At 41.0% G+C, this 24,758-nt stretch overlaps 2 protein-coding genes across 2 annotated transcripts; both read left to right on the top strand.

Moving 5' to 3' along the window:
- Window positions 1–988: 988 nt before the first annotated feature.
- ampd2b (adenosine monophosphate deaminase 2b) lies at window positions 989–18,599 on the top strand. The gene is made up of 18 exons (XM_030785226.1): window positions 989–1,073; window positions 10,882–11,006; window positions 11,581–11,711; window positions 12,085–12,153; window positions 12,338–12,446; window positions 12,867–13,053; window positions 13,378–13,519; window positions 13,660–13,749; window positions 13,889–14,018; window positions 14,380–14,574; window positions 14,934–15,065; window positions 15,173–15,336; window positions 15,711–15,837; window positions 16,275–16,438; window positions 16,867–16,987; window positions 17,528–17,701; window positions 17,911–18,021; window positions 18,381–18,599. The coding sequence occupies exons 1-18, from the start codon at window positions 989–991 to the stop codon at window positions 18,597–18,599; spliced, it is 2,475 nt and encodes an 824-aa protein (XP_030641086.1).
- A 1,756-nt stretch (window positions 18,600–20,355) lies between these two features.
- LOC115820412 (glutathione S-transferase Mu 3) lies at window positions 20,356–24,730 on the top strand. The gene is made up of 8 exons (XM_030783989.1): window positions 20,356–20,476; window positions 21,070–21,145; window positions 21,375–21,439; window positions 21,518–21,599; window positions 21,833–21,930; window positions 22,246–22,341; window positions 22,569–22,679; window positions 24,349–24,730. The coding sequence occupies exons 1-8, from the start codon at window positions 20,441–20,443 to the stop codon at window positions 24,442–24,444; spliced, it is 660 nt and encodes a 219-aa protein (XP_030639849.1). The 5' UTR covers window positions 20,356–20,440; the 3' UTR covers window positions 24,445–24,730.
- Window positions 24,731–24,758: the final 28 nt, after the last annotated feature.

Genomic DNA, 24,758 nt, shown 5'->3' on the forward strand with positions numbered 1-24,758 from the left:
GTAAAGAGTCGTCTCACTGAATAAGCATACCAAGATTTTCTGCTGTAATGTCCATTTCACAGATGTGCTCTCTGTCAAACCACACGGATTGAATGGTTTCACTACTCAGTTTATAGTGGCTAGAATCGGTAATTAACCCGTAAGGAGTCTGGTACTCTCTGCCCTCTGGTCGCGCTCGCAACATATTTGTTTTTGTTTTTTTTAAACATTTGTCTATAAACAGGTCCAGTTTGAACCAGCTAAGTTTATCAATCGTTACTCGTTTTGGCTGTCAATTACAAACAACTTATCTTTGAAATCTCAACCGTACCTTGCACTGTGTGTTCGTAAATGCCAAACAGTGACAGTAACGGTAAGTTCAGCTTGTTCAACCCTGCTCACTTCTCCGTGCGGAAATTTTCTAGCTGACTAACTTGTGTATTCAGCACTGTGCCAGATTCAGACTTCTCATGCCTCGGGAACCTGACATTTTCACTGTCGCGTCCAGTCATGTCATAAACCACGGCACTACACACAGACTGTTTCTTTTAACTGTATCATCGTCTAGTAATACACGGTTTCCAGTCCTCTCTCTCGGGAGCCTGGACACCGTACCCTAACTGTCACACTTGTTCTGATTCGGACCACCTAGATCCAAATGTTGCCATGGCAACCACACAAAAAAAGGTCGATTATGGAGTGCCGTGTTGCCGGTTTGTGACAGCGTTGGTGTGGGAGGGGAGGAGGTGTGAGTGATGGAGGAGGAGCTAGAGTTCCTCTGCAGAATGAGGAACGGGGGGAGTGGGGGACTTGCTGTAGCCCACACTGGAACATCCCCTTACTGCAAACAAATTCCCCACAGACACGGTCTGCTCAGCATCATAGTTCTCTCTCGCGCGCTCTCTCTCTCTCTCTCTCTCTCTCTCTCTCTCTCTCTCATCCCTCTCTCATCCCTCTCTGCCCTCTGATCAGCAACACTTCTATCGCCGTAGATACAGGAACGGGAAAAATGTCTTCTAAGCTGCCCTCAAGCATGCAGAAACCCACCTCCCCGTTCAGAAAGAGAGGGAGCCTGCAGTATACAGCCAGTGCAGGTAAGTGGAGAGAATGTGGAGTAAAACACAGGTACGTGCAAGCGTGCATGCTTGTGCATGTGTGTGTGTGTGTGTGTGCGTGTGTGTATGGGGGGGTGATGTTGGGTTGCACAGTTGCATGGTGTGCTTGTTTAGGCAGCTGGGGTGGAAAGTGTGTGTGGTTTTTGGGGGGGGGGGGGGGCTGCATGAAAGAGAACAAGGAAAGATACACAGCGATCAAGTCAGTGGAAGAGGCTTACATGATGTTCATACCTGTTGATGACAGTAATTGAGATTTTTATGAAAATGCTGTCCACACTTTAACCAGTGGTAACAGCGAGCTCAAGTCATGCAGCAGAATATAGCCTAATCTGTGCCATTATCTCTAAAACTTCAAAACCTGTTGATTAAAGGGGCACACCAACTGTATTTGTATCATGCATAGGCAGTTAAAAAACATATGACGCATGAACCTTAACCGTCATATTGTCAATCATCTGAGTTTTTTATCAAAATTTCAGCAGCTCCTGAAGATATGGGAATTTATCTCAGGCTTTTCGTATTGCAAAGTACTGAGAAATAATCAGTGCAAATACATTCCCACTTCAAAAAAAAAACAACAACAACAAAAAAAAAACAAGCCTGCTGTTTAAAGAGATGCAATAAAGCCAATCTTAATGTTTCTGAGTATAAATAGTAGTGTGCTCACATTTAGCCAATCATCAAATCAAATCCTAAACAAAACTGAACTGCTGGCTTTAGGTCAGTGTTGAGGAGCATTTATGCCAGAAAATGCTTCTCCTCTGATATATGTAATCATGTTGTCTGTCACACTGAAAAATACAGTTTCCCTCCAGACAGACAGTGACCAGCCATGCTCCGTGGACCAGTAATATCATTTAAAATCAGATCCCCTCTTCCTTTCACCCGCCACATGGCTGTGGTTTACATAGGATAAACAGGAAATGAGTGCTGATAACGCAGGAAAACAAGTTAAACTGAGCTCATATTTACTACGGTCTGGTTCATACTTTCTTTTCTTTTCTTTTCTTTTTTTTTTAACGAGTTGAAGCTGGAGTGTGCGTCTCATTCAGCGCTCTGGACGCGCCTCTCTAGCCCTGAGCGTTAATTTTATGAGGGCTGCGGCAAACTCCATGGCGGGAGTCTCCTTATCTGAACACAGCAGGTGTCGTGCTGCTGCTCCTCAGACGTCGCCGTTTGATCGCTCGATTAACCGTTCTGAAGTTTCTAGGGTGTTTTTGTTCTGGTTTTTTGTTTGTTTGGTTGTTTTTTTTTTTTAAGTAGTGAATAAATGTGATGTGGATTGTTAGTGGATTTTCATTCATGTTCACATATTCATTTGAAAAAAAAAATACTGATTTGTTACTGGTTTTGGGATTAAAATGATTAAAATGAATAACAAAACAAAATCAGCAATGCAGGTCCGAGACTCTGTGCATACATATTTTAACATCAGAGCCAACCATCCACATCTTCATTAATGTCAAGCTTTTTATTTATTTATTTGTTTATTTAACATTTACATAATCAGCATCTAAAATGGTGCCCAAGCAGTTGTGAGCTCATTCAGCAGTCTGCTAATGGTTACTGTAATGGTAGATCCACAGCTAATGTACCATTAAACTCTCACAGGCTTGACAAGCTAATAGGTCTCTGCATCCTCTCTGAGACAGCAGGAAAGAGAACAGATAGCCCACAAAACATTTCTTCCACCTGCTGTCTTGTGGGTACCTTTTCTTTTCTTTTCTTTTTTCTTTTTTTCCTTGGTTCTTGGTTCTTTTGAGCGAACAAGCAGCGTAATCTTTCTCAATTAGCACTGCATTGACAGTCTTGTGTGTTTACAACTGGGAGAGCTTTGAGCTCGACAAGTCCCTCATCAACTCTCAAGACTGCTCATTTTTACGGCGGTTTGAAAAAGAGATATTGTTCATACTCCCAGTTCCCATCTAACATTTGTGTCAACTTGGTATTAATGTAGTATACACCCACACACGTCGTTTAGTCTCAGTTCTAGAGGCTGTCCAGCTGGTCCATTTTGTTGATTACAAGAGTGCGTGCGTGTGGGTGTGTGTGGATGTGAGTGTGTGTGTGTATGTGTGTGTGTGTGGGTGTGTGCATGTGGAGTGTATGTGTGCTACCAAGTATTTCAAATTTGGGTCAACAGCTCTGGCAAAGCACAAAGGCAGAATAACGGTCATATTTGGTCAAAACCAAGTTACAGTCCAAACTAGGGTCTGTTTTATCTTGTAACAAACCGCCTTGGTTCAGTTATGCTGCGTTTCAGAGAGAGGATCGTTTATCTACTTACAACACATTTGGGTGGACAGTAGTCTATTGGGGGGTTTTGTCACAGATTTACTCTCTACGTAGTTCATTCTCTTTGCCTTTGTAGGGCAAAGCTGTCATTTCCTCAGATAGTGTCAAATGAAATAAAAAGAAAAAACCTTCATCTTTGATATATAGCCTATATATTTTTTTGTCTAAAGGATTTACAATTAATCTGTAACCTGATTGATCATTGTGCCTGCATTATAAATTCTTTATTCCAAATTACTATGGCTTTGATGTTAGTCAGACGGCACCTTTGACCAGACTACCCTTTGTCCGCTGTCAGATTTGTTAATGGTCGGGCTAACACTGGACAGCTTTGGTAACTACCATTAGGGTTGCTGAGTAACTCCAGGCAATAATTTTTGTTGACAAAGGTGTGGACAAGATAAGACAGAGCTGATTGACACTTCCTGTGTACACCCTGATTTAAATAGGGGCCTCATCTCCCAATCTTTGTCGGAGATGGCTGACCTTTGGACTACGACCTCTGTGGGTGTGGTCGAGTCTTGCTGTGTTTTTCTATGGTAGCACAGATGTTGGGTCTTTTTTAAAGGCTCCGTTTGACTGATCCAACCTCTGCTTCTGTAATTTCTCCTTCAGAGGACCAGTCACTGGGTAAAGCGTTATCTCAAGCTTCCACGCAAATTTTTGTAGAAATATTTCAGGACTGTGCTGAAGGTAGGAAGATTGGCATTATGTAATGTCATGATCTATCTGAGACCCATTAAACGGTCACTTGATGTATGTTATAAGTATTTTCTTTTTTTCTGTATGGTTTTGACTTGCCACTTTGTTGTAAATCCTGCAAAGTTCTTTATCAGAGTGGTTTATTACATTGAAAATCTTGACATTTGCATAACACAAAATTCATAGCATTTCTGATGTAATGTTCAAATTGATTTATTGATATATTTAGAGTACAGTACTGGAGTACCAGGAGAGAGACATCCAAACTTTTTTCCATGGTCTTCACTGCTGCATAAAGACCTGAGTCCTTTATTCACTGACAATGCCTTTTCGCCACATAAAATCATATCTATGATCCATTTTATCCCTTTATTCTCTATCCCTTTATATCTCATAGGTGGAGGTATGGCCACATTTTGTCATTAATATGCTTCAGTTATCAGAATCAATGCAGTCTGCTCCCAACTCACTGTCTATTAGCGCACCATTACGTGCTGTTCCTACCAGACAGATGACAATGCATAGAAAAGCAATTTGTCTTAAAGGCTACATTTAGAACCGCGGTGACGTTCACATTTCTTTTTGATCGCTTCACTGTGTTTGATGTCTACACCTGAGCTTTTTCCTCCAAAGCTTTGTTTTACTTTGATGAGAGACCTTCTGATCTGCAGCCCAGATGTGAATAGAGATCATATCCCGTGTACCATGGGGCTGCAGGAACATGGCACTGTTAGGACTCTCTGGTCCAGACAGGGTCGCTGTTCTGTCTGTGTCCAGCGCTGGTCTGGTCATGATGAACCTGCAGGAGAGTGTTTCTCTTTTGTGTCGTATATATTAATCATGACAGTGCAGAGAGAGAGAGAGAGAGTGGGGAAGTGGAGGGAGGTTGCTGCTCACAGCTTAGCATTTGAGGGTGTTTAATTCACTGTTTTAGTCTCTGTTTTATTACAGTCTTTATTTCAGTGTAATAAAACAGTGATGGCCTGGGAAAAAAAAATGTACCAGTTTGGTTTCAAAAAAACAAACAAACAAAAAAAAAACCTTGCTGGAGTTCATTCACATGAATCCAAATGCGCCGCTGACAGATTGCAGTGTAAAATCCATCTATTTCTTTAATTCTCTACAAGTGACAGGTTTCAGGTTAATGAGGACTCCATCCCTTTCCACAAACTACGAAAAAGAGGAAACCCCTCCTCCTTGTTTCACTGTTTATTCATATTCTTCTCTCTGTGTCTCATTACGTCTCACACACTGAACTGCTGTTTTTGCAGTCTTAGACATACTGCAGTCTCCACAGCGCAAGCCAGGGAGAGAACAAAAATAAGAATTTTAGGGGACACGAGAGAAATACAGCCTGCTCTAACCTAAGGCTTGAGTGAAGGCAATTGTGCTGTTAGCGTGGCTCACCCCCCTGCCCCTTCACACCACCTGGTACAGTCCGGCATGGTGTCAGAGATATTTAAATGAGGAGGAAGATGACAGCTGGCAGGACGCAGAAAGCTGAGGATGAATGAGGGGGGAGGGAGGGAAGGGTATACAGTGCTATGACTCCATCAACTGTCTGTACACTCTGGGTGAGAGGAGAAGAGGGCAGATGATGTACATATCAGTGAGTGAGTGAGTGACTTTGTTTTGTCAGTGTTTTTGTTTCAGTGTGCTGTTTGTGTGTATTTGTTTGTGTCTCTCTAGCTCGCTCTCTCTCTCTCTCTCTCTCTCTCTCCTTCTCTTCTTTTCTTTCATTCCTCTCACATTAATCTGTCAGGAGAGAAAAATAAAAGAGCCAATTCAGAGTGCTTGGCATATTCTGTCTCACTAGCAGCTGCCGCTCTTACCTCTGCCGGCGGGTCACGCAATCGTAAAGGAAAGGTATGCTTAATTACCCCAATCCATCTCTCTCCTCTCCTCTCTTCCCCTCTCTCTTCTCTCCTCACCTCATGTTGCCTCTCCTCTCCTCTCCTCTCCTCTCCTCTCCTCTCCTCTCCTCTCCTCTCCTCTCCTCTCCTCTCCTCTCCTCTCCTCTCCCCTCCTTTCTTAATTCTTAACTCTCAGCTTTGTTGCCAGTTTGTGCTGTTCCCAAAGGAGCCATAAGTATTCAGTTTAGTTTAGTTTAGTTTAGTGTGTGTGTGTGTGTGTGTGTGTGTGTGCGCGTGTGCGTGTGCGTGTGCGTGTGTGTGTGTGTGTGCGCGTGTGCGTATGTGTGTGTATGTGTGTATGTGTGTATGTGCATATGCGTACATGCACCTTCCTGTTTGCCTGTGTGTGGCGAGCAGAAGGCAGTTATATTGATTTCCCTGGAGTACTGTTTTCTGCTGCTTTGCTACAGGCGCAATTGAAATGGATCCCATATCAAGCGCTTATAACAGTGAAGTGCAAGGGGAGACTGAGAGGGGGAGGGAAAACTCTACCCTTCATTAAAATTGGTTCCTATTCGACCATATAGTGGTCAGGGCTGTGAGCTAATGTGAATGTGAAGACTGTGGAAGAAATTCAACCACAACAGGGTAATAATCTCTCTTTGCCTTCCCCCAAAGCATTGCTAATGTTTACGATAATGACAGCTGTTTTAAATGGTACTAATGAGCGTTTGACGTAGTAAGTTTACATGTTTTTGTGAAAAGTGTCGCAGTCTAAAGGTTTCTCTTGGGCCAAAATTCAAGCCTCAGTCTCTCTCCATACCCTCTCTCTGTCTACCTCGTGCAGAGTGTGGCAGTGAAGTCAGAGTCAGTGAGGGAGTTATGATATACTGGGTTGTTTCTGATTTCAGCAAACACCCATTCAATATTATGAATTGGTTTAAAGCTCACAAAATTCTCCTCACTGTATATCAAATCCTCGGTGTGAGTTACTGTAGAGGTGCTGATAAAAAAAAAAAAGAAAGAAAAACAGAGGAAGACTGGGTTTTAAATCTAAAAGTGGCTTCAGCGAAGTGAGGAAGAAATTGTTGATTATGTGATATCTCTGGCCTCTAGCCTCCATCAGCCCAGCCTGACAGTAAAAAAAAATGTCGTGGGTTTTCCACACACTGCCATTGTGCACTAATTATGTTTGAGTGGAGAGAGGCTGTGTACATGGCAATATTGCTCTACAGAGAAGCATCAATAGGTTCAGTTAATCTGAAGACTCAAAAAGAGAGACTGTTGGAACCTCTGAAATTCGAGGCTCACTGAAAGGGCAAAGTGTCTGTAGTGTTTCCCATGAGCACATTTTGAATTTTTAGCATTTTTCTGTTCACATTCAACTGCATTGTCAAATGATTATCTTCGGTTCATCGTGGTGAAGCATGGCTTGGTGTCTTGGGGCTAAAATATTTTTTGTTTGTTTTGTTTTGTTTATGGATTGTAAGTAGAGGAAGATTTTATCACCTGTGCTCCAAATGATGGATGTAATGCAATTACGATGCTTAGTCAGCCGTGCCCTATTATAACAAAAATATGATTCTTCTTAAGCTTTTCCCTCAGTATTAATATATTTGAAAGGGATAAAGGAATTACATAACCATACATGGACTCACAGACCTAAATATAGCAGCCGTTCGGGGATCAGATGCAGCCCAGTGGATGCGGCTGCCTTTGCCGTTGGCTGTGTTCATACCCAGCATCCTGCTGTCCGTCGCTTGGTCTCACGCTGATTCCAACTCTCCCCAAAAAAAAACAACAAAAAAAAAACCAAAACACAAACACACACTGAGCAGACACGCACCACATGCACCTGAAACATGATTTTAACAGCTTGCGTGAGTTAGAATGATTGTTTATAAAGTTCACAGGAAACAGAGCGACTTTCTCATTGGCTTTGAAGAAGTATGCGTATGTGGTCAAGCCTGGAGTAAGATGAGAGTGTATATTGAAGGCTTTCATTCTTACCGAGGATTGTGGTCGCTGTTTGAGAAAGCAGTTGGACTTTTTTGGGACATTGGAAAGAGTGTGAAGGGATTAGGAAAATGAAGGGATGTATCAGAGAGTTTTTACTGTAATAAAACTATGCAGAGGAGAACAGTTCACACAGATTTATTTACTGGTATTAGCAGAATTCTGTTATTAAACGCTTCTTTTCTTAAGATGTGGGTGGTGTGTAATTACTGTGCCTCATAGGGAACCTGAGAGAAATATTTCTGAAAGCATTTTTTTAAAAGAAAATTCTATGTGCAGTGTTGTGTAGGAAGTGTCAAGTGGGTGCTCTGTGTATGTGTGTGTGTGTGCCTGTGAGAGAGAGAGAGAGAGAGAGAGAGAGAGAGAGAAGATTAGCAGCGCTTGCATGCCGCCCCACGGAGTCTGTCCGTGTACTTTCTGTTTGGTGCTAATGAACTGTCACTGTGCTAATTAGCGTCCCCACCTGCCCTCGTGGAGTGAACACAAATTCACACAGCTAAGGTCTCCCACTAATGACCTCTGGGTAAACTTTGGTCTGTCAGTGTGCACACAACCCTGGCACCAATGCCTGCTCAAATGACACCAGCCGTTAGTGGAGCCGAGCAATGGAAAACCAGAGATCGCACGGATCCCATTACACGTGACACAGATAGAGACATGAATATTTCTTTTACTCTCATGTACATCCATAATGACAGAGTCAGACAGACTGTAAATACACTCACAGTACAAAAAAAAAAATCATTGGATTATATAAATATCCACTATTCATCTGTGTGAGATTTTTTTTTAAAGCTGTCCACATTCTCAGCCTTGTATACTTTGCTAATTACAGGTAAGGACTGGTAATTACTGTTAAGGTCAGATATTACAGTAGCTTCCACAGTGAGGAGCTTCTTCTCTATTCAGTGGCTCATTGCTCAAGTGAACGTGTCTTTCACAGGGTCAAGCCTCAGGTATTAAGGCCCTAAAAGAGAATGTCAGGTAACGAGTGAATGAGAAACACATTGACAGTGAAGGAGATGTTCAGTAACTCTCTGGAATAGAAAAAACTGAGAGGCATGGAACACTCTCTGTGACAGAGAAACTATGAAGCATGGAACACTCTGTGATAGAGAAACTATGAAGCATGGAACACTCTGTGATAGAGAAACTATGAAGCATGGAACACTCTGTGATAGAGAAACTGAGAAGCATGGAACACTCTGTGATAGAGAAACTATGAAGCATGGAACACTCTCTGACAGAGAAACTATGAAGCATGGAACACTCTGTGACAGAGAAACTATGAAGCATGGAACACTCTGTGATAGAGAAACTATGAAGCATGGAACACTCTGTGACAGAGAAACTATGAAGCATGGAACACTCTGTGATAGAGAAACTATGAAGCATGGAACACTCTGTGACAGAGAAACTATGAAGCATGGAACACTCTGTGATAGAGAAACTGAGAAGCATGGAACACTCTGTGATAGAGAAACTGAGAAGCATTGAACACTCTCTGTGATAGAGAAACTATGAGGCATGCAACACTCTTTGTGATGTAGCAGGTACCCCACTAAACCATCCCAGGTTAATTTGGAGTAAGATTGGAATTTGACTTCATAAATTTTAATGTAAAAATGAAGAAAGTGTGTTGCATGAATAATATGTAGTAATATCACATTCAAGGCTGAAACATTTTTAAGGGGTTCATATTGAGATCACTGATTTTTACCTACTAAGGAAACACAAAGGAGCAGACTTATACTACTGATAGCAAAGTTTCATAAATACAATTGATGTGTCTCTGGAAAGACAGGTGCCCTCTCCTTCCCTCCCTCCCTCCCTCCCTCTCTCTCTCTCTCTTTCTCTCTCTCTCTCTCTCTCTCTCTCTCTCTTTCTCTCCTCAGCTGAGTGTGTGTAGGTATGTGTGTTGGCTCAGCATGAACTTTCTGGGGTTCAGGGACTTGAGAGTAGTAATTAAATATTTAGTGAGATCTTGAATATTTCATAAAGCTGGAGTATTTAAGGAAATTAATATTGTTCATAGATACCAGACAGAAGAGCCCATGAGACCAGAAAGGGGAGATATTAACTCTGCCTCTAACACAACCACTCTGTTTTTAAAATTCACATCAAAACTAAAACATCTATCTCTGAAGTCTGAATCCACCACCAGCCTCAGCAGTTTGATAATAATTGAATTGGATGATTACTATAATGAGAAGTTTTCTGAGAGACAATGACCATGACATCTGCGAGCACCGGGTCTCTTTTTTCAGCTGAATGCTCCATTGTGTTTGGAGGCGACAACTGCCTCTGTTATAAGGCTTATTGTCTGTTTTTTTTTTGTGAGACACTGAAAAAGGCCACATCACCAGAAAAAACAATATGGTGGCCTATGGCGGGAACCTATGGCAGTGAAGGGCTGCAAAGAGGGAGGTTTCACCGAAAAAAAGGGAAAAAAAGCCTGAAACAAGACAAATCCAGAGGATTTCTACCCCACATCTTTAATTTCAATTTTTAATGAGCATTTTCTAATGAGAGCAAAAAGGGTGTTATTCATGATATAACAGACGAGGTTTTCTGCCTGTGTCAGCACTCAGTATGGATTTGTTCCCTGACATCTTGTCAGCTTTTTAACATAGCAGATTCACCAATGTTAAATTAACATTAAGAAAGTGTACACAAGTCCTTGTAAACCCCTATATACATTCTTAGTGCTTATTGAATAATGTCAGTGTTACAATTACATTTATTCATGCAAAACAGGCACAGTACAAATCAAGCAAATAGCCATTACGGAGCTGACTGTTTCATAAATCCCACAGCTAAGTGTTAATTTAGTGCTAGTGTTGTGGACAGAACTTGTTGAAAGACAATCCACCTGAGTTCGGATTTCTGATTCATCACTACTTATCCTCTCTGTTTCGCAGATCTCCGCGTTGGCCGTCACCTCCTGACCACACAGCACTCCCTGCCCGGAAACCCTGTCGCTCTTAAACACTGTCCGATTGACCTGCGTACCTCCATGGATGGCAAATACAAGGAAATTGCAGAGGTGGGATCTCATTTTATTCATACATGCCCAGAAGTAACTCCATAACAAAGGAGGCTTTCATAGTTCATTGAGTTCATCCAACAGCTGATTGCTCTATGAATGCCTTTCTTCTCCCTCCCTCTGTGTGTGTGTGTGTGTGTCTATGTGTGTGTATCATGCGTTTTTGATGCTATGTGGACTAAATTTCCCCATTATGACATAAACATGTAACAAGTGGTGGTTTTGTGGGGACATTTGTTGGTCCCCAGAGCATTGAGATATCGTTGTTATCGGTTAAACATAAAGTATAAGACATTTCCTTTGTTAGGATTAAGATTGGGTTCAGAGGTAGTGTTATGGTCAGGTTATTATACGTTATACTTCCTGTATAAAGTAAGTACATATTTACACTTAATAAGTGTTATACTTTAGAATTACTGTAAAGTGGCAGTCATTTGGAAATCCACACTAATATATGAATACAAATGTGTGTGTGTGTGTGTGTGTGTTTATGTGTATTTGTTTGTGTGTGTGTGTGTTTGTTTGTGTGTATTTGTTTGTGTGTGTTTGTGTGTGTGTGTGTGTGTGTGTCTAGGAGCTGTTCTCACGCAGCCTGGCAGAGAGTGAGATGCGCAGCGCCCCGTACGAGTTCCCAGAGGACAGTCCCATCGAGCAGCTGGAGGAGAAACGCCACAGACTAGAGCGACAGATCAGCCAGGATGTCAAGTAAGAGAACACTATATCATCGTAGCGTTTCTCAACTCAAGCCCTTTGGGCCCACTACACTGCACTGCTAGCGCACTTAGTTCTAGAGGCCAAGGACCAGGCAATCTGCAGATGAACTGAATCAGGCGCAACAGTGCAGTGCTAATGCAAAAATATGCTTTCTCAAGGGTCCTCTGAGCCAGAGCCGAGAGCCACCGTATTAGTGCAATTAAAGTCGGGCCAGAGAATCTGTTCCACAAACACAGCCCACTCCGTATCCTAGGAAGTCACTGTGTTTACATTTCGTTTAGCAGTACGTAATCAGGTGATGTAACACACAAAAAAAGAAATCAAACCTGTAGCATCAGTTTCATGCAGAATCTTTTCTACTCAGGTTTGAGCCTGACATCTTACTGCGAGCCAAGCAGGAGTTCATGAAGACAGACAGTGCCAGTGACCTTGAGTGAGTAAATTAGGTTTTACATTTACACATATGTCCTTTCACTTCACCGCCTTCCTTTTTCAGGTCGTGTATCGGAAAAGTTAGTTATATTGTCTCCTGAGGTCGTAGTTCGACGCATGTTTACTCATGACACATCATGAAATGTGTCTCAACATTGCTTCCTGTTGTTTATATGCTTGCACAGGTACCTGAAGGAGCAGAATCAAGTGGCTATGGACCACGCTCCGGAGAGAGAGCTGCCACCTGAGCGGGAATATCAGCGGGTTACCATCTCTGGAGAGGAAAAATGTGGAGTGAGTCTGGGAAAAAGAGAAACACTCTGAAAACGTTTTGATAAAAACAACACGCCATTTGCTGTTTCTCAGACTAGAGTGATAGTGACAAGCTGCCCAAAGCTTTAATTAGAAAGGAAACATTCTCCAGATAGCCATAACAGACAACCATCACACTCTCACTACCAGTGAGTTTCATTTCCCGTGCTGGGACTCTTTTCCTTTTTCCTGTCTAACTATGTATTAAGGGAGTGGTAACTGAAAACAGCTGAACATAATTGGTCTAATCAGCTGCTACTGTCAGAACCACTGAGTAGCACTGAGCTGGATTGAAAGGCAAGAGGAAATATCAGTGACCATGACCAGACGCTAAATGTATTGTTCTGCATCACAAAGAAAGTAATACAAACTGTTAAATCCAGCCACCTCCACCTCATACAGGTGCCCTTCACTGATTTGTTGGATGCTGCAAAGTGTGTGGTGAAAGCCCTCTTCATCAGGGAAAAGTACATGGCCCAGTCCATGCAGAGCTTCTGTAGGACCACCACACGCTACCTCCAGGAGCTGGGGGACAGACCTCTGGACCTCAACGTATTCGAAGAGGTCCCAGAGACTTCCCTCACACCAGGTACGCCATGTCTGAAGATGACCACTGAGAGTCATGAGGTTACCTACAGTTTGGGTGGTATTATAAATATGTTTGAGCTTTAAAGAAGGGTTTTGGTGTAATATCCGCTGCTAACTGCAAAGTAACAGCAATTTTGCCAGTTGGTTGGTCGGTCGGTCGGTTAGTTGGTTGGTTGGTCAGCTGGTTAGTTAGTTGGTTGGTTGGTCGGTTAGTTGGTTTTTGTTGTTGTTTTGTCCTATATTTTGTCATTTTGTTCCAACTCGGACAGCCCAAGGAATATGACTCCAAAACTGAAAGAGTTTCTTCTTTGTCTCTGCTCCACAGATGCCCCAGTGCACCCGCCTGCCACAGAGACCCATCCCTATGAAAATCTAGACCCCCAAAACATGCCTCCTGACACAGGCTACGGGTGCAAGATGGTGGATGGTGTGATTCACGTTTACACCGACAAGAGCACCATGGAGAAGTGAGAATTATTTTTAGTTTTGTCTACAGATTAAACAAAACACAGTCGCTTTGCAAAAAGACTTCAACTGCACAAGAGTTCATACTCTATTTTTTATCTGTGTGAGTTCAACTGGAAACCTCATGTTTGTCTATCTTTAGGGGCACAGAATTGGACCTTCCATACCCAGATCTCCAGGAGTATATTGCTGATATGAATGTGATGATGGCCCTTATTATTAACGGACCAGTGTAAGTGTATAAGTATAGACCTCATTATGAACATTAAGCAAATGGCAATGCTTTGTTATACTCCCAGTTGTAATATGTACCACCACATAAGGCTAAGTCTCCCTCTTGTTTTGTTTGTTTGTGTGGGATTGTTCAACAGGAAGTCGTTCTGCTACCGTCGCCTGCAGTACCTGAGCTCCAAATTTCAGATGCACATCTTGCTGAATGAAATGAAAGAGCTGGCAGCGCAGAAGAAGGTCCCCCATCGTGATTTCTACAACATTCGTAAGGTGAGGTGACCCAGCCTGAGCAAGAAACAGTCAACCTCACTGATGAATGTAGTAGGCTGTCACATAGGACAACCATTTGATTGGCTGTTCCATGATTTTTGAGTGGAACAAAAAATTGTAAGTAATATGTGGATCAGTACAGATCTATGACTCTCAAATCCTTCCTGTTTTATGGTCAGGGTCATTTTGAAGAACCCGCATTTTAATAGTTCCACATTATAACGCTACTGTGTCCTCATTACTTAGGAATTTCAGGAATAAACTGAGTCTTCCTCAGTTGTCATCAGTAGTCGGATGCCTTTTATTATGCTTTCCAGTTTCTCTGTATCTCAAAGCCACCACCTTGTCTGTCCTCTCACAGGTGGATACCCACATCCACGCCTCTGCCTGCATGAACCAGAAGCACCTCCTACGCTTCATTAAGAGGGCCATGAAAAAGTACCCGGAGGAGATAGTGCACATGGAGAAGGGGCGTGGCCAGACCCTCAGGGAGGTCTTTGAGAGCATGAACCTCACTGCCTTCGATCTGAGTGTGGACACACTGGACATGCATGCGGTCAGTTCCACACAATATCTGACCACTAGTTGTTCCAAGATTATTCTTTAAGCCATTCATTTGTTCTCCAAATTTGTGGATATGAACCGTAGTGAGGTTTTTTTTTTTTTATGTTTTATCATATAACATATTGTAGATAACTGAAACATTTATTGTGGTTGATCTTAAGCAGTTCTGATGCAGTGTAAAGGGAAACTAAGTAAAAATAAAAGAGTCTACGATCCTACAGCTGAATAACCACATGCATCGTTCTACCTATTTAATTTCAAGTTGTCATACCAACGGTTTTCCTAAATTATAATAACTAAAAAGCTCTGATTTGACTGGTCTCAACCACTATGTACTTCTCCCTTCAACAGGACCGTAACACTTTCCACCGCTTTGACAAGTTCAATGCCAAATATAACCCCATCGGTGAGTCCATTCTCAGAGAGATCTTCATCAAAACGGACAACTATATCGAAGGCAAATACTTCGGACACATTATCAAGGTAATGCTTAGTAACTGAAAATGACTCATATTCAGCGCAGAGCACTGTTTGTCTGTTTTCTCTGAGTGCCCCCTACTGATGGGCCTGTGTTACTGCATGTGTTTAAGGAAGTGATGTCTGACCTGGAGGAGAGCAAGTACCAAAACGCGGAGCTGCGTTTGTCCATATACGGTCGTTCCCGTGATGAATGGGATAAACTGGCCCACTGGGCCGTCAGGCATCGCGTTTACTCGGATAACGTACGCTGGCTCGTACAGGTGCCCCGTCTCTTGTGAGTGCTAGCATCAGGATTCACAACACATCTCTCTATGCATTTCACTACTGCTCTGCTTGAATTCAGCCTACTCATGTTTTAATAATAAGAACAGCCACGTCATTCAAATATATCCGGGGAAACAGAAATTAAGAAATTGAAATTTCTTCAAGAATGAAAAAAGAAAAAACAATAAATTCACTTTCAACTGAATTTAAGTACAGCTCCTAATGTTATCATAATGGTGTCTTTAAAACAAACACAAAGCTTCTGTTGATTTCAGTGACTAGTCTTTGTAACTGACATAGACAACGAAATATGAAAAAAAAATGTAAGAATTAAGTGTGGCCTGAAACCGCAGTAACGTTATTTTGTGTTTTCTTCTCTCACAGTGATGTATATCACACTAAGAAGCAGCTGTCCAACTTCCAAGAAATGCTAGAGAATATCTTTATGCCTTTGTTTGAGGCCACAATGGATCCCAGCAGTCACCCTGAACTGCACCTCTTCCTACAGCATGTGAGTACTCAGTCATATGCCTGAGCACTGTGTTCCCAGGCCCAACCCTTGTGACTCGCAGAACATCACTTTTTTTTATAGAGGCCATACACACGCACACTGGCGTGTTCAACTCACATTAAACAGGGAAGACTGACAATTTGAAGCTCGTAATGGTTGAATGGAATTCAACGCCAATGAGTCATGAGGTATTAAAATAAAGCGTTGTGGATGGCTTCATCGCAATAGCTATGCTACTGATGGCACAAACATATAATTTGACATAATATTGTCTACGGTAATAAAAATATGCAAATAGCCTTCTACCATAAACACAATTTTCACTATGGCCTGAGGCATATGCGAATGGTTATACTGGAGATGAATAGATTATGCAAGGTGACATCCACAAAGCCTGATATTCTGCTGTTGTGTTTTTTGTGTTTGTTTGTTTTTAGGTGGTGGGTTTTGACAGTGTGGATGATGAGTCAAAACCAGAGCATCATATTTTTAACCTGGACAGTCCCCTGCCGGGTAGCTGGACAGAGGAGGACAACCCACCCTATTCCTACTACCTCTACTACATGTACGCTAACATGACTGTGCTTAACCACCTGCGCAGGTATGTTCACGATGATCCATTATGGCTAGATACTTAGTAAGCCATTATGTTTAGATAGAAAAAAAAATCTATACAAACCTTTTACAAACCAGCATCCAGACTTAACATAAATGTAAGTTAAACCCATCAGCTAGTCCCCAGATGTGCAGTTGTATTCTTCAGTGTTGCATAAAATATAAAAAGGTCCCAGTAATATATGACTATAATACTATATTTCTAGTTACATAGACCTCTCATTTTTTTTCAGTGTTTAAGTAAAAGAGTGGACCCTTTTTGAAGGTGCTTCTTAGTAATACAGTTCTTATGTGTTCTACTGAGCTTGAGTAAGAGTTGAGTGATCCTCTAACCACTTGATACAGTGTAATAATCCACCTGATGACTATTGAATGTAGGGGTCACGTGGGGTTCTATGTTTCCACTCCTTGCAGGAGACAGAACATGAACACACTTGTCCTGCGGCCCCACTGTGGAGAAGCGGGTCCCATTCATCACCTGGTGTCTGGTTTCATGCTGTCAGAGAACATTTCTCATGGACTGCTCCTGAGGAAGGTCAGACAGCACATACCCTGCCTAAAATCATAGATGTCTCATAGCTGGATCTATGTTTTGTTTGCCCCTAGATTTCTAACTGATAGAGGGCTCAGTTCTGCTTAACTGCCTTTTATGCACTGTGGCACCATTTATGTTACCATTTATGTGGCCAGTGTTTACAAATTTAAATTTCTGTGTACTTAAACTTTTGGCTGTTTTTTCAAGTCCCTTATATGCTAGTAGACAGTTTGTAAAGAATACTGTAAATATCAGTAAAATATAACAAAGAAACATACTTTTAAAAAAAACAGTTTCAGTAGACCATAAACCACATAGGTAGGGACAAAAGAGCTTGAGGTAGAAAAATAAATGAAAAAATGACCTCTTTTACGCTGAATGAGATCATCCCAAAATGAGTCATGCCGGCTGTCCACCTATTTTTTTAATGTCAGCCAGGCAGTGCAGTGCTGAATCAGAGATAAGGGATGTACCATAGAAAGTTATAAATGTCAGAACTGATATTTGATTTAGGGTTGTCTGTTGTTTCTCTTTACCTAGGCACCTGTTTTGCAGTATCTGTATTATCTGGCTCAGATTGGCATTGCCATGTCTCCCCTAAGCAACAACAGCCTTTTCCTTAGCTACCATCGCAACCCGCTGCCAGAGTATCTGTCCCGAGGCCTCATGGTGTCCTTATCCACTGATGATCCTCTGCAGTTTCATTTCACCAAGGTCAGTTCCTCCTCAGACAAAAACAACAACAACAACAACAACAATAACAAAGAAGCTCCATGAAATTAAATGAGAGCCTTTTTATCCTTGTTTACTCGTATCCCAAACTTCATTTAGCATATTTGTGCCTAGTGGCAATTACATGATGAGCTTAAGTCATGTGAAGCATATATTTGACTGACATTACTGTCTATGTGTGTATGTTGCAGGAGCCTCTGATGGAAGAGTACAGCATTGCTACTCAGGTGTGGAAACTCAGCTCCTGTGATATGTGCGAACTGGCCAGAAACAGTGTGCTTATGAGTGGCTTTACCCACCAGGTACTGACACACCTCCACACTGGTTCTCATCATCTTTCCTTTACAGTGTCAATGTTCTGCTCCCCAGACTGTCCACCGAAAACACACTCTACCTTCAGCAAAATCTCAAGATTATACTGTGTAATCGCTTTAAATGGCCAGTTTAAGAGTCTTCTCACCACTTTTTTTAAATTTTTAATCTTTTACTGAATCCTGATTGACTGATGACCCTTAAAACTTACGGGTCTTCCCAGTGTAGGACTTTTCACTTCTGATGTACTGGATCCTCCATAATATTTTCCCACTTAGCTCTTGACCGTAGACAGGACTGTTGTTTTAGGGGACTTGTTATGATACTGATGGACATGTCCTCTCTGCAGGTTAAGAGCTACTGGCTCGGCCCTGATTACATCAGAGAGGGACAGGAGGGCAATGACATCCGCCGAACCAACGTGCCTGACATCCGTGTGGCATACCGCTATGAGACCTTGTGTGAGGAGCTCAACCTGATCACACAGGCCATCCGCACCGAAGCCCTGGACACTATCGAGGAGGAGGGAAGTCTCTGCATGACCGTGGGACCACAGAGCAGGCAATGAAGCAAAAAAAACCCTTCCTGCAGTGGGTTGTGATAGAGCCTGGGCAAGTTCACATGAGAAATATCTGAGTGAATGGGGCTGTGTTCCAATACGCTCACATGATCCCCAACCTTGTGTCTATGCTCTCTTGGATGTTCCCATAAATTAAGCATGTTTAAGACCACATACATGTCATATAACTTATGTAAAAGGTGTTGTAATGATCCAGTCATCTTCTGACTAAAATGAGGAAAAGTCACAAAGTTAGGGAGCTTTGTAGGAGTGTTGGAACAAGGTCAGAGATTAAACTGCTCAACTGACCCAGGTCTGGTCAATGAATATCTGAAGAGACTGAGTGGGTTCAGTGGAAGAACGTTCAGTTCTAATCCTATACATGAAAACCCATTCTAATTCCATACTTGACCCCTCATATTACGCCTTCGTTCTTTCATATGTGTGTTTATATTTTTCATTTGACCAATTTATTATGTGCAACAGTGTAATATTTTGTAATATCTTTTGGGGAGTTCGTTGTCAAAGGTCGAGTGGCTTTATTTTGTGTTTGCATTTGAATGATTGTTAGTGTTATTTATTTTGAAATATGGTACGTTCATATAAAAATGAAACTGAATATCTGCTGCTTGACTCAGTTTCTGATCATAAAAAGCTGTTTTTTTTTTTTACTCACAGAAAACTAGAAATGTGACAGCACATCACTATGTTTCCTTATTTACAAATCTGTCTATAGAAATACTGAAAGAGTGCAGTGTTAAAAAATGATTGTTTGTCACACAAACATTTCATATGCATGCATTTGATATACACATTATATTCAATATATGTACAAGATATGAAAGTGAACTGAAAAAGTTCCAAAAATAGAAACTGCATTTTTAAATTAATATGGGTCAAAAAATCTACATGTTGGTTTATCCTAAGAGTTTGGTTGCATATTCCAAAACCAAAATGATTTTGATCTAATATTGGCATGTATTTTGCAGACCTTTAGGAATCACTGTGAGTTCATGAAGCTTGAAAACTGTCCTACATCAGGGGAAGCTTGAATCTAGGAGTAAAATTAAAATCACTAAGGAAACACTGGCTGTCGCAAAAATATATAGAATAATATATAGAAAATATGAGTCCAGTCAGATTACTAAATTATGACACCAGAATATTTGCTGAGAGATACTGTTTGCTAAGAGACTAAGTAAAAAAGATTTAAACACAATCACTGATGAAGAACCGTCTGGCTTTATACAAAGGTGAAATACTGGTAACAATATTAGGATCAGTCTGAGACTGATGATACTACAGCTACCCTAAAAAAAAAAGAACAAATTGATAAAATTATAAAGTGTGCAAGTGAATTTACCAAGGTGTCAGGCTTTAACATAAACAAATCTATATTTTTTCCTCTTAAAGAAGCAGTGTGAGAGAAATAAATGAATTTTCGACATTCCCATACTTTGGAATAGTGCACAACAATCCAAAGCAAACGAATGATTTAGATCTAAAAAGACACTTAATATGTGGTTAATGAGACATTAATCCTTCTATGGTCAAATTTAAAAACTGTCTTTACAATTCCAAATTATGAACTGCAAATTGTCCAATATGTTAATACGTGTTTGTTGTAAGAGACCAGTTTATTTCAGTACGCCTTTCATTCGGACTGGTGCCCTCGCAGGCCACACATCAAGGCTACAAGTGGAGTTATATAACACGCCCACTTCCCCATGATTGGTTGTTAGTACTGCAGCTTCTGAATCGAACGCCGGTTCACATTCAAATGACTGTCATTGTAAATTTGCTGAGACAGTTTAGCTGGTGTGGTGTTGCTAGTCTGCAAAAAATAGAAAATGTCTATGAAATTAGCGTACTGGGATATCCGTGGGGTAAGTTTTTTTTTTTGAGGCACGCTTGAGTAATGCTGAATATTTTCGTAGTTTAAGTCAATACTTACGTTAATGCGAGCATTTAGTGCAGCTCCTCAAAGTCTTCAAAAAGACAGCGACTATGACCACAAGACGTTTGCATACATCATGTCTGTTGCACTTGTACTGGTTTGGGAGGCCAATTAGGAACGTAGTTTACATTCCAGCAAACGAATTGCTCCCTAGAGTGTTTCATAACAGTGTAGCTATGTAACTCTGATTCGGCAACAAAAGGCGGCGCACGTGCTTTTTCGTGAATGTTCGAGAGGAAATAACGTGTTTGATTTGAGTGTTATAAATATCAAATATCTGTAACCTGGTGCAGAAATACTGGAATAGCGTAGCCCACTCAGCATGCCACTCGACCAGTTTGCAAGTTTCGCGGTCGGCACGCCATCACAGAACAGCAAAAGAATGCAAATGTTGCATTACTGGTTGTCGCCCACTAGAAATATTAAAACATAATTGTAGACACTCCCTTAGTTGTCAGTTCAAACACAAATTTAATCGACTAACCGAGTTTTCCCATTATGGATTTTTCCGTGTCTTAACAGCTGGCCCAGCCAATCCGTCTGCTGTTGGAATACACTGGAACTAAGTATGAAGAGAAAGTGTATTCGTGTGGCGAAGGTAAAAATTCGTAAATATCCATGATATAGTCTAACCTTCTTTCTTCAAGCCGTGTCCCAAATTTCATCTTTACCAAGAGCAAAGAGGAGGGTGATTGTGTAGTTAAATGAGCTAGGCTACTGTGTTCTCTCTGGGTTTTGTATGTTTTGCATACGGAAGTGATTTTTACTCGGATTAAGTAAATTATTATCAAGACGTATTCTAATTCATGTTCTCTTGTATCGCACAGCCCCTAACTATGACAAGAGCTGTTGGTTTGACGAGAAGTACAAACTTGGAATGGACTTTCCTAATGTAAGTGTTTGGCGATTCAAATAATTTGATGGTTTGTCGTATCTTGAACTGAAACTGAAATGAAATTTTGTGCTTCAGCTGCCCTATCTTGAGGATGGAGACAGGAAGATTGTTCAGAGCAATGCAATCATGAGATACATTGCCCGCAAACATAAACTCTGTAAGTCTTCACTCCTGAAAACCAATTTTTGATTCAATGAAATGGTGAGGCTTTTGTCCATTTCAGTTATTTTTCTCAAAATGCACTTCATTACTATGTGGTAAGTGTCATTTGTTGTTCTTTTGAATGCTCTTATTAAAAATATAAATGTAAACACGTGAAAGCACATAGGCAGTGTTGTGTCGTGATTAGACCGGGTTACTCTTGTGTCCTTTCTCTGTCTGTGTCTGTAGGTGGAGAGACTGAAGATGAACAAATTCGAGTTGACATCTTAGAAAACCAGGCGATGGATTTTCGTAACGGTTTTGTCAGGCTTTGCTACGCTGACCATGTGAGTCACCACTATTAGTACCGTTTACCATCATTTTGATCTCAGCCTAATCACTGGCTATGATACTGTTTTAAAAACAGAGCTATTGATTTCACTTTTAACACATTAGAAGCGATGAAGCTTTTACACATTTAATACTTTTTGAATTTACACCCTTTCATATTATGAACAAACTGCTTGAAATATGTTTTGCATTTTCAGAACTATTTTGATGAAAGTCTACTAATAATACCTTTAAAAATGTGATTGTGAATACATTATTTAGAAAGGAGCTGTCCCACCCAAAAGTCATTACCTCTGTATGTTTGATCTCAGGATAGACTGAAGGCAGGATACCTAGAGAAACTCCCACAAACTCTGAAAGAGTTCTCTGCATTTCTGGGAGACAGAAAGTGGTTTGCTGGTGATAAGGTACTTCTCCGCTGGTTTCTGTTAATTAAACCCACTCTGTACAAAATATAACTGTTTGCTATGTTTACTATGATTGTAGGAGGGGAAAAAATAAAGAAATGACAGAAAACTAAAATTCTGAAATAGATTTACTATAGCTTTTGTCTTAATGTTTTGATGTTAGTAATAAAAGGAATGTGGATTTGTGTTAGATACTGAACCTGATTTTGTACTCTTCTGTGATTTAGATCACTTTTGTGGACTTTATCATGTACGAGCTGTTGGACCAGCACCGCATGTTTGAACCAAAGTGCCTTGATGATTTCAAAAACCTCAGGGAGTTCCTCGACCGCTTCGAGGTATGGCTCATGTGAATTTAGACACATTAGACATAGGCCTCTCACAATTATTTCATAATTGTTTAACCGCAATTTTTTGACGTGAACGCGTTTTTTTTTGTTGTTTGTTTGTTTGTTTTTTGAGATGGGTCAAAGCATGGTCATGCTTTTGTTTGCATCCATCACACACGTTTCCAATGCCCACGTGCACCCTGTAGCGCGACAGAACAGTAGCTGTCCTATCAGAGGACGCTCCGCCCGCATTGATTTACAGCTGTGAAGTCAAGTCGGCTTTCGAACATTAAAAACCCAAACAGAATTGGGCAGTTTCGTGAGGAGCGGTGTTGTTCCTTTGAGAAATGCCCATAACATTAAACTGATACAGGTTTGGTTTCCACTGCAGTTTTGATTTAGTGTTGGTAAAAAAAAATCGCTTGGCACTGTCCCATTGGTCCTGTCAAAATGTGGGGAGTCTGCAAGCCCAACTGAGTTCATCTAAACTACGATTGGACAATCAGTCATTTGGGGAGGGATTAGACTGTCAGCCTGCTGTCATAGGCCGTGTACTTGTGTTATTACATTATCTGGGTCACATGATAGTGAAACAAATGATGTATCCTGGGATTCATTTAGAACTTTAATTTGTTGAAAAATAATAAATAAATAAATGTTTTTTAAATTTGACCAAAAGAGACAATTATATTGTTAATCGCTATTATTTCTGAGACAATTTATTGTACAGCCACATTTGGAATTGTTACAGCTCTAATTAGCCATGATTTTTGGACGTTTGAACGCATAGTGGCCATCTTAAGTACTCTCATCTAGCACTGGGTCAAACCCGGACCGGCCTCTAGAACAGGCTGAATTTTCAGGCGGTGGGTGAGAAACATATCATGGGGATGAAGGGTCTATGCTAACATGTTGGCATCATATATGTGCAAACAGTTTTTTAATCTATTCTATACAGTCTGGGCACAGCACAGGCCACTCCAGGCAAGTGAACTCACTGACAGGTTCCTGGAACCGTTCTGAAACAAAATCTGTTTGGGTACACGGTACATATTCTTGGTTGAAATTTGCATGCGAGGAGGAAACTGCAGAAATGAAGAGTTATACCTGGTTAGCGAAGCTGCAGTCATTCGAACACTGCTCAGTTGGTATTAAGGGACATACTTTGTATTATTAGGATTCTCTATGTCAGTGTCCCACTATCCCCAGCATGTATGGTTGACAACAGGCAGGATGGGTCTTAACTTAACTTAACTTATGGGTCCATGAACTCATACTGCAACTGTGTCTGAAAAGCAAGCACTGAAGACACACTGAAAGCGGTGTACCTTGCACCGACAACCGTACCACACTCACAAGGTCTGCCATCTCTCAAGAGATGAGCTCTGTGGTTTTTGCCCATTTTTGATGTTTAGACAATCAATGACTAGATCCCTCGATGTCTGTCTGCCTACTTTAGGGAGGGATTTGTTTGTCATTGGAGAGGTGGGGTGCCTAATAAACTGGCCGATGAGTGTACTCTCTGATCTCTTCAATAAATACAGTTATAGAGCTTCCATATTAACAGTCAGGGATGTTTTCATGGGTGCTTTTTTTCTCTCATTTTAATGCTGAAATTTTCACTGATTTTTATTGATATTGAAATAACGAGTTATCTATAATATTATTTTGTTTGCAGGGACTGGAGAAGATAGCCGCGTATATGAAGTCCAGCAGGTTCATGAAGACTCCTGTGAACAATAAAATGGCCAAATGGGGCAACAAGAAGGAGTAGTGTCTCAGATCAAGTCATGTGCCATTTAAATGTAGCCTATAGAGAGAGAGTGCCTGTAAGCGTAGGATTATTAGTTGAAAGCATTCCAGAGGCTATGAACAAGCACTTGGTCTAAGTGATTACAGGACTTATATCCTGATTGAATAACTGACAGGCACTTGGATTATTCTAGATTGGGGCATTTTTTTGTTTGTTAGTTTGTTTTTATCTAGAACTGTTCAAGTGTGAAGCGCTATCTTTTTTTTCAGTTTGATTGTTTAATAAATTTCGATTGTCTCTAGTTTGAATTTCTGCACAATCTGTTAAGTGACTTA

Source organism: Chanos chanos, chromosome 9, assembly GCF_902362185.1.
Source record: "Chanos chanos chromosome 9, fChaCha1.1, whole genome shotgun sequence".
NCBI lineage: Eukaryota > Metazoa > Chordata > Actinopteri > Gonorynchiformes > Chanidae > Chanos > Chanos chanos.

Excerpts from the sequence above, each read along its gene's own strand:
- ampd2b (XM_030785226.1), top strand. The coding sequence starts at position 989 with ATGTCTTCTAAGCTGCCCTCAAGCATGCAGAAACCCACCTCCCCGTTC. Across the intron at positions 12,154-12,337 it reads GACAGTGCCAGTGACCTTGA|GTACCTGAAGGAGCAGAATC; the intron begins GTGAGTAAATTA and ends ATGCTTGCACAG. Across the intron at positions 12,447-12,866 it reads CTGGAGAGGAAAAATGTGGA|GTGCCCTTCACTGATTTGTT; the intron begins GTGAGTCTGGGA and ends CACCTCATACAG.
- LOC115820412 (XM_030783989.1), top strand. The coding sequence starts at position 20,441 with ATGTCTATGAAATTAGCGTACTGGGATATCCGTGGG. Across the intron at positions 21,931-22,245 it reads GGCTTTGCTACGCTGACCAT|GATAGACTGAAGGCAGGATA; the intron begins GTGAGTCACCAC and ends GTTTGATCTCAG. Across the intron at positions 22,680-24,348 it reads AGTTCCTCGACCGCTTCGAG|GGACTGGAGAAGATAGCCGC; the intron begins GTATGGCTCATG and ends TTTTGTTTGCAG.